At 39.8% G+C, this 10,000-nt stretch overlaps 1 protein-coding gene across 1 annotated transcript; it reads right to left on the bottom strand.

The window, feature by feature from the left end:
- Positions 1-177: 177 nt before the first annotated feature.
- On the bottom strand, positions 178-2,753 carry cd8a (CD8a molecule). The gene is made up of 6 exons (XM_063209762.1): positions 2,528-2,753; positions 2,330-2,434; positions 2,035-2,142; positions 1,178-1,217; positions 1,034-1,088; positions 178-583 (listed from the first exon to the last, which is right to left on the bottom strand). Exons 1-5 carry the CDS (start codon positions 2,751-2,753, stop codon positions 1,037-1,039), a joined length of 531 nt encoding a protein of 176 aa, XP_063065832.1. The 3' UTR covers positions 178-583; positions 1,034-1,036.
- Between the last annotated feature and the right edge of the window lie 7,247 nt (positions 2,754-10,000).

The raw sequence follows: 10,000 nt of genomic DNA, 5'->3' as shown, positions 1-10,000 counted from the left end.
GTATTGTACCACATCTTCTCATATACTTACACACATTCTAGACCATCTTTTGTAAATATGGTTCCAAAAATAAGAAAAACACTAATAACTGGAGATGGGAATTATTACTCTAATATGTATTGAAAGAAACAGCATAAAACCGATCAAACATTTCAAAAACATTTATTTATGTGGAATAAAAATATTGTCAAGCAGTACATCATTTAGGTTGGCTAATGGGCAGCTGCTGCACATTTTTTTTTCTTTATTGTAGCAATGGAAAAAAAATATATTGCCTGAACGAAATGCACAAAAAAGACCGTGTTTTACCCATCACAAGTGTGCAATGTGCATGTGTGCAATAATGTCATGATGAAAAGTGATTGTTTTTGTTTTTGAGCTGCCACACAGGCCCATCAAAGCAAAATGTACCTAGCATATCTACAGACTTGCAAATAAGAGCTTCACAAAAGATAAAGGTGTGTATGCATGTGCCCAAGCAGAAGCAGAGCCATGCATGTGATGTGAAAAGCACTTGCACCTGCTTCCAAATAGATCAGGGGGGTTCGGCCAGACCCGTTGCATCTGCATCGTACAATGGCACCTGTGAAGCCAGCAAATGGAAAATGTTACTAAAGTACCACCGAATGAATGTTCTAGTTTATTTGCGTTGTTGTTGTCGTTGTTGCAGCAGAGTTCTTATACACCTGTAATGTGGCTTCACACTGCACATATGATTTTATGTCATCACCAAACAACACAGTACATCATTACTTATTAGGCCTAATAAAAAAAACTAAAATGAGTCCTACTCAGCTTTGATGCTTTGTCCTTCATGCCATACTAATAATGTTAGCGCTAAAAGGCTATACAATTGGCTAGAAAAATCATTCAGATGTTTAGAAAGTTTATTTTTATTACACTGTCTTGTAACAATGTTGCATCAAATTACAATTAATGACTAAATTGGGCATAAATCATTATTGCATACGGTAGTCATCGTCTTCACAGTGTCAACCCTTTTATATCAATTGGGCAAAATAATGTACTGTACCTGTTAAACATAACGAGCGGCCCCGGGATGCGACATCCCTCCTGCAGTCCTGGGTCTATGTGCACAGCACAGAAAGCATTATTGTAACATATGGTGCCACTTTTTCACAATTAGAAAAATATCAAATAGAAAATTAATACTCACTGTCTTTTGTAATGATGAGGGCATCGCCTGGTGCGGACCTCTGTGGAAATAGCAGATCATAAAATGATATAATGTTGTCCCTCAAACTTTGAAAATATCAGAAAATTACAAATAAAAAGGTGGGTCATATGGTCTGATAGTAAATAATTTTCAGTTCAACAAGCCATTTAAGGCACCAGTGGCAAAACAAGTCAGTCACGATCCCTCCAAGGTTGACATGATTTTAGGCTATTTCACTTCACTTTCATTTCACACATCATCTACAGTAAAACATGTACATCAAAATGGATTCTCACTGAGGAAATGTAGTGCAGTTTTGATAACCTACCATAGTTGAGACAGGCCAATTCTTTTCACAACAAAATCCAAATTTAATGAAGTCCTGATTTTATTTTCATTTTGGGGATAGTGAGGTCACGGCCCCAGTGCGATCGCACCTGCTGAACCTGCTATAGTTACACCCAATATGAAAGGCATGTTAAAAAACATAATGGCATATATATTGCTTTGCTGTGATTATCTGTTTTATAGTTACTTGTCATTTGCATGTGATAAACCAGGAACCATTTATTTTTTCTCAATTATACACAAATATTAGAAAATCTCTGTGTGATCACAGCATCTCTGTTTCCTTTACCCCCATTTTTCGGTATCACAGCAATTCTAGTGAACTATTGGTCTCTGTGAATGGTGTGTTGCGGAGTGCTTTGGTGAGCATAAGGTGGTTGTACTGGTGCACAATGCACAATTGATAATTAACAGTGTTAATGCTACTCTCAGAAATGGCCAATGCTTAAATGTTTAATTAAACTCTCTGGGTGTTGAATTAACACAACAAAATGTACATGTCCACTCACGGTTGCAGATGATGGAGACGGTGATGAGGAGTATCAGGAGAAGGCCGCAGCCCCCAGCTAGCGGAGCCCAGATCAGCAGCTCGCACCTCTTCTCTTCACGCTTGGACCCTGGTGGAGAGGACAGACACAGGGAGTCATGACTCAAATACCAAACTATGTTGATCAGGACTACTTTGGAGGCAAGGAGACGGTATTCAAACTGTCTGACCAGTTTTTCAGATGGAAACAACACTCATGAATTAATTGTTTTGTTCCTAGTGTGTGTGAAGTTGCCAGGAGCATGAATATTGCTAACCTTCAGGGCACACACATGGCGCAGGAGTAGTACTAACAGCAGCAACAGTAGAGGGCTTGCAGGTGGTTGGCGCACGGGTCTCAGGCTTTTTTGTTGGATTTTTTTCTAGAAATGGTCAAACAATTGAGTAAGTGTTGATGTTAGATTGCTGATCCAAATCAATTAATAAAATAAAATAAAAAGTAAGTAAACATCCACCTGGTATTCCTTCAAGGCGCTGAGCATTTCCAAAGGTCAGTGTGTTGGCATTGTATGTAGCACAGTTGTAGCTACCACTGTCTCTTTTCTTCTGAAAGCTTTTGATTGTCAAACTATAGCCACTATCCCCTATGTTAATGAATTCAGGCTCTGTTTTTGACACCTTATTCCCGTTTTTGAATGTCACAAGGAATTCTATGCCCTTTTGTGAAGCTCGAAGCCACATGAATGTAAGACTGGGGTCCTTCTTCAGTGTACATGTAACCGTTTTTGTTGCTCCTTCCTGAACTTCATCTGAGGTACAAGCTGGAAAACATTTTGTAATTGGAATTATAAGAGGATGTTTTAGTATTATTTTCAGACATTATTGTTACACAATACATGTTACCTTCTTTTCAAAGATTCCAGAATTTTACATCTGACCAACCTTATCTGTAACATAGGCTACTGTTCATTTAGTGCTTTTAGAAAATATAGCCTATGCACATTGCCTCTGATAACAGCTGAAAGGCAATGAGGAAAAGGAAAAGTAGGCCTATATATATTTATGGTGAGGTGCAGGCTAGAAAAACGGAACTGAAAATCTGAAAAGATAAATAGCCGCACTCTCCATCTTCTTGTCTAATTACTCCCAACATTTCAGCCCCAGTGTAACTTTCTGAAAACTTGTCACTGACATTGTTTATCCCATTTGGATGGATAGAAAATGAATCCACATTTCCAACAAGGAAAATTTTGTCTAGTGTTTCATGTCCAGCTTTAAGGGTCATCTATACACCTGACATAAACATTAGATGTTTCAAGAATATTTATAGAGACTCAAGAGGTACCAGTTCACAAATTACAAAAATGTTTTATGCATTTCCATCAGTTGGACCACATTTAATCTAAAACGATAACTTTTGACATCAAAGCATTTTGCCTATCTTTGCGGCTATCTGTTCAGTTCATGTTCAAGACAAAACCTGACTGACCAGAAACCTTCACCCACTTTTTCAGTAAAATAGAAATAAAATCACTCACCATGAAAAATGCTCATGAGGATGAATAATTCCACACATTTAAATTGCATTTTGACAGATCTCAGTGTGATGAGCTGCCTACTTGCCTGAGCGCCTAATTTTGTGACGCAGTCACAGAGGAAGAGTCCCACCCCAACAACCCTTGTCTGCACACTGCACTCATTTACGGTTTCCCTTCCCTTCCCTTTTTTAACCATTATTTTTTTTAATTTTATTTCTGCGTTCACTGTAATCCTGCTTTTATTTCTGCAAATTAAATTTCCACAATACAATTTGCATGACCACAGTAATAGATGTGATTGTGATGATGAAAACATTTATTTGTTGTGAAGTAACTGTCAATATGTTATTTATTGTAATAATATGAGAGATGCAGAGATACCACTATCAATGTGTGCACTTAGTTATTAAAATAAATAAGTGTGTGTGTGTGTGTGTGTGTGTGTGTGTGTGTGTGTGTGTGTGTGTGTGTGTGTGTGTGTGTGTGTGTGTGTGAGAGAGAGAGAGAGAGAGAGAGAGAGAGAGAGAGAGAGAGAGAGAGAGAGAGAGAGGAGAGAGAGAGAGAGTGTGTGTGTGTGTGTGTGTGGTGTGTGTGTGTGTGTGTGTGTGTGTGTGTGTGTGTGTGTGTGTGTGTGTGTGTGTGAGAGAGAGAGAGAGAGAGAGAGAGAGAGAGAGAGAGAGAGAGAGAGAGAGAGAGAGAGAGAGAGAGATGTTCAATAGCCTAGCTAAAATATACAGATTAACTGACAAATGTCAATGTTTTAAGTCATAGCACACAAACGGAAGTGATCATGACAGGTTTATTTTCAAAGCACCTTGCAGCGCAGTACCGCTTGCAGCAGAGCCCCGGTGGTAGGCTACACGTAAGCCCACCAATCAGCACTGCGCAACTCACGACCCCGGGATGGTGGGCCAACCGCAGCCCATCCACGCCTTGCGCGAGAAAAAGCGCGTGAGGTACGCACAGATGCTTGGAAGTGACTTCAAAGACTACGCATGAGCCTGACAGAGTAAATGGTTATTTAAGACCCGCACTAATGTAGGCTACATGAAACATTACGAAATATTTTGTCAATATTTTGTCTTTACCTTTGTAAACTTTAAAAAGGAGTAAGGTGACAACTTAAATCAATCGACAATGTCAAAGACCAGCGCGTAAAACATTGCAGGATTAAGGCGCTCTTTTGGGCATTAGCTAGGCCTATGCCAACTTTACAGGTGAAAAAATGATTTAGGTCTTTGCTATGATAACATGACTGATTATTTAATCATATGGCTGTGGTATCTATGAAAAAAGCGAAACCAAATAGCCTATACACACTTTCATGACACACCATTGTGTACAGCTGTAGGCAAAGGCTCCGCAGACTCGTCTGGTTTCTGGTGCTGTTTTATTTGATTATGTTGCCCCCTAACGGACAATGACAATTAAGAACAAGAAAAGGTTTGTCATGATCGGTTATCATATCATATACCAAAATTTCCATCACCATAGTCGTCGCCATCGTAGATAGGCCTAATAAAATATAGGCCATAGGGCTATTAATAAACATCACATCAACATAGGCCTAACCATTCTCAATAGGCCTACCTATTAGAGAACGACTGCTGGACAACCTCTCTCTCTCTCTCTCTCTCTCTCTCTCTCTCTCTCTCTCTCTCTCTCTCTCTCTCTCATGATGAAACCATCCGAGGTAGTCTAGATCATGTAGCCTAAGTCGATGGCTTACGACAGAGCATCACATCGCATCTACACAGCATCTTTGTGTTCCACGGAAGTTAGGCGGAAAGAATTTCATAACATGTAGCCTATATGCATAGACATACATGTCCGTATATCGGTGTCTTAACAGGGCAGGCGGATAGGACAACTGAACGCGGACCGTAGGCGTTCTTTGTGGGGTAGGCGGTGGGCTTTCAAAGTCAATGTGGAAAAAGTTGCTTGACACAACTCTGACAAAGACGTCATCCTACGTCTCAGTGTCCTTGCATCTCTGGATGTGATTTTTTTTATTTATTTATCGAAGCGTCCTTTGTGAGTGTAGGCCTATTACTCGTGTGAATTCAGTGGTGGCGCTCAGTGTACATGAGGTTATTGAGGAGGAGCAGCTGAGTCTCTCTATTAGTGAGACAATGGCGCAGCCAGAAGAATGATGCCATAGTCAAGAGTATAGATGCTAGATACAGTTATCAGCATGCAATAATGAGTAAAACCAGGGCTCTAAATTAACTTTTTCCACCACCAGCCAATTTGGCTAGTGGACATTTTTTCTTACCAGCCAAACAGAAGTTCAACAAGCCATTTTTTTATCTCGCCAAAATAAACTATGCTTTAGGCTAGTCTTTTTTTATTATTTTAATTATGGTCATTTTGTTCAACTATTTCTACAACACAGATACACCATAGACCTGCATACGCTACTATATGCCTACATAATAAGCATATTATAGGCCAGTGGTTCCCAACCTTTTTCTTAAGGGACCCATGTTTTTACCATTGTAAGCTTTGGTGACCCAACCACGCGAGCGCCCGCCCGAGACAGAGTCACAAGATGCCCTCCGTTTCCTGCGAAAACTTATTTTAGTTATCTTATATCGTCTTTGGTCAAATATAGAATAAATGTTTAATGTAGCACTTACAATTTGTTGCGTCTATGCATTTATTAGTTAAATGCTTTGTCTTTTATTCAACATGGGCTATATATATTTAAAACGAAACCCCTTAAAATCAAGAGGGCTCCGCGACCCCCTGTAGATCTTAGGCGACCCATAAGGGGGGTCCCGACCCATAGGTTGGGAACCACTGTTATAGGCTATATATTTTTTTCATTATTTTTTAACTTCTGCTTTATTTTTTACTTTCATTACTTAGGCATAATCAATTTGATTAGTTTTTGTTCAATTCCTCTGAAAACAGCTGAATCACATCACACAAGCCACTCACATAACAGACCTTTAACATAGGCTGGCTACAGTAACCAAGCACACAGCTTAACACTACAAAACCTCACATAGGCCTACGCACACCCCAAGGAAGGAGAAGAGATGAGAGGAGAGAGGAGGAGCTCTTCTCTACCATGCGCAACAAAATGACAAGAAGCCTAGTTTAAGTAAAAGTAAATAATATCTCGGGAATATTCGCTTCCGTTGTTACTTCGACAGCTTCGTCGTTGGTTGCTTTTTTTTCTTTCCGATGGCGTGGGCTTTCCAACTTAGTTGCGCCAGGACTCGGAACATTTCAGAAGACAACTGAACTGACAGCTATGGTCACACTACTCTGACAGTCAGCTCTCCTCCTCTGCCCTTGTCGCTATTTCGTTCCACAGCCACTCATTTTTTAACGTCACTAGGCTATTATTACGGTTACAATTACTACTAGCATTCACCAACGCACAGAACCTTGCGTTAACCCCCGCCACATTCTCATCACTTGCACAAAACATAGTCTACAGAACAGAAGTAGCTCTATGCATAATCTGCGTAACTGCTGTTATTGAAACGGCCAGGGCCTCGCTGCTTCAAAAATGCAGCCTGTTAGCAATGTTCATATAGCAGTAGTGACGTTTAAAAGGTTGTAGCGAAAGCGACGAGAGCATAGGAGGAGAGCTGCCTGTCAGAATAGTGTGAGCGCAGCTTAGCTGACAGAATGTTTTCAATCCTGGCGCGCGCAACAGCATGGAGTTGCCGCTCGCTGCACTGGAAAGCCCACTGTGGGAGGCTACCTCGTGACGCTAGTGTCCATGGGTAATGTAGGAAATCTCGCCGTCTAACGTTCGTCAGAGCAGCGGTTTACCGTTCATAATTTACTGTACTCGGGAACTACTAGCCAAATTGGCGGGTAGGTATTTTTTTCTACTAGCCAAAATGAATTTTCACCCCTGTTTGGCGTGTTGGCGTGTGTTAATTTAGAGCCCTGAGTAAACCCCTGTTGAAAAGTAATATTTTGAACAATATTTCAATACGCACACAAGTTATTTCCAAAACGTACATACATTTGTTGAGCTTGTTACATGAAGCTTACTCTAAGCCTATACACATTTTGGAAATAACTTCTATTGTTCAAAATGTTGCTTTTCAACAGGGATGTACTCATTACTGCTGAGCACTGTAGATGCATGTACCCAGGTCTAGCATCCTAGTTCCCATGGTCTAAAGTGTCACAATGAATAATAATAATATAATAATAAAACATTTTTTTGAGCGCCTTTCAAAATACCCAAGGACACTTTACAATCAAAACAAATACATAACAGTAGGGACAGTACAACAAATCTTCAGTGAATTAACAATAGAGTAATTAAAATGCAAAAATAAAATACAAATAAAAGTACAATAAAAATAAATGTTTTCAAATAAGAAAAAGAAGTAGAATGCATTTGAAAAAATAAAAATATGTAAAATAAAAATAAACTGATAATTAAAATAAAGTGGGAGTGCCTGTCAGTGAAGTTGAACAGTAGATGTGAAAAAGTGTTTCTTCAGCTTAGATTTAAAAGTGACCGTGGGAGAGAATTCCAAAGTTTGGGGCCAACAACACTAAATGCCCTGTCGCCCATGGTGCGCAGGTGTGTGGAGGGAACTGTAAGGAGGAGTGAGTCAGTGGAGCGTAGTGTGTGGGTGGGATTGTATGGGATGAGGAGACTTGTGATGTAGGAGGGTGCAAGGTTGTGCTGGGCCTTGTATACGAGGAGGAGAATTTTGAAATGGATACATGAATGGATAGGAATGCATGCATCTAACAGTAACAGTAAGTTACACTAACAATAGGCTACAGTTAAACTAACCTTAGTGTACACAGTCGTCTGTTGACCCTTATGAAAAATGCACGGCATTATAAAAACTGCAGTCTTACTGTATTAGCCGACAGCAGTTTTAAGCAGTGTATACAGTGAATACAGCAACACCACAAAAACTGCAGTAAAACAAGATGTTCCATTGACTTAGAACTGAGAAAATCTTTAGTAAAACCTTTCTATAGAGTTAGGTCCATTGCAGCTTGTCAACTACGTATAATGGTCGCCTTACATTATCCATCCAGGCCTAACGTAAAATAATTGTCTGTTGTAAGCAACTGAGAATGACAGTTTCCGCTCTTGCACTTGACCTAGTGACTAGGGCTCTTGGAGCTCATAAGCAAGGTGTAGGCCTATATTCACAGCACTGAGTAACAGAAAGTGTGTTTTTTTGTGGCCTCGCTGCTTCTTACTTTCGTTTCTGTCTGCCTCTCCATCACCACCACCTGCTGGGCTTGTTAAGGTCAAACTAATAAAGCAGTCCCTCTAAGATCATTCAGGTGAGGTGCAATCAACCACATCAGAAGACACAGGATAAGCTATCAATCATACAGTGAGGAGAATAAGTATTTGATCCCTTGCTGATTTTGTTGGTTTGCCCACTAATAAAGACATGACCAGTCTTTCATGTTAATGATAATATGTATTATAATATGATGAGACAGAATATCAAAAAGAAAATCCAGAAATTAACTCTAAAGAATATATATTAATGTATTTATGTTTCATTGAGGGAAATAAGTATTTGATCCCCTACCAACCATTAAGAGTTCTGATCCCGCAGATCAAATGGCACTTCCAATCAACTTGTTATCTGAATTGAACACACCTGTTAATAGTAACCTGCACAAAAGACACATTGAATCTGCAGAATCAGTCCATAGAATCAGTCAATCAATCAAACTAAACTCGCCAACATGGGACAGACCCAAAAAGCTGTCAAAGGATGTCAGGGACAAGATTTTAGAACTCAACAAGGCTGAAATGGGCTCCTAGATATTAAGGAGCAAGCTGTTGGTGCATTTCTTCCCAATTTTAGGACATACAAAATGATCATCAATCATCAATTTTAGGCCTGTCTGTTCCATACAAGATTTTACCTTGTGGGAATTTAATAACCAGAAAAAAAGAGATAAAGCACCTTAAAACTGTATGGGAGGAGCTAGGAAATGATCTCAAGGCAGCTGGGACCTCAATCACTAAGAAAACTATTGGAAACACTTAATACCACAACGGATTAAAATCCTGCAGTGCATGTATGGTACCCCTGCTTCAGAAGGAACCTGTTCAGGCTCACCTGAAGTTTGCCAATGAACATCAAACTGGATTAGGATATGATTGGGAGGTGCTGGAATCAGATAACACCAAAATCAAACTGTTTGGCATTAACACAACTCGGTCTGTTTGGAAGAAGAGAAATGCTGCCTATAATCCCAAGAACAACACCTTCTCCAACATCATACATGAAAGTGGTAACATTATGTTTTGAGGTTGTTTGTCTGGCCAAGACACAGGACAACTTCACATCGTCAAGGAATGGATGAAGGGAGACATGTAAATGTACAATGCTGCATGCCAACCTCTTTCCCACCACCACTAGACTGAAGGTGGGTCATGGATTGGCCTCCCAATATGATAATAATCCATAACATACAGCC

Source organism: Engraulis encrasicolus, chromosome 11, assembly GCF_034702125.1.
Source record: "Engraulis encrasicolus isolate BLACKSEA-1 chromosome 11, IST_EnEncr_1.0, whole genome shotgun sequence".
In the NCBI taxonomy this organism is placed as follows: Eukaryota; Metazoa; Chordata; class Actinopteri; order Clupeiformes; family Engraulidae; genus Engraulis; species Engraulis encrasicolus.
Note: the sequence above shows the minus strand (reverse complement) of the source record. Positions and strands in the feature narration are given on the sequence as shown.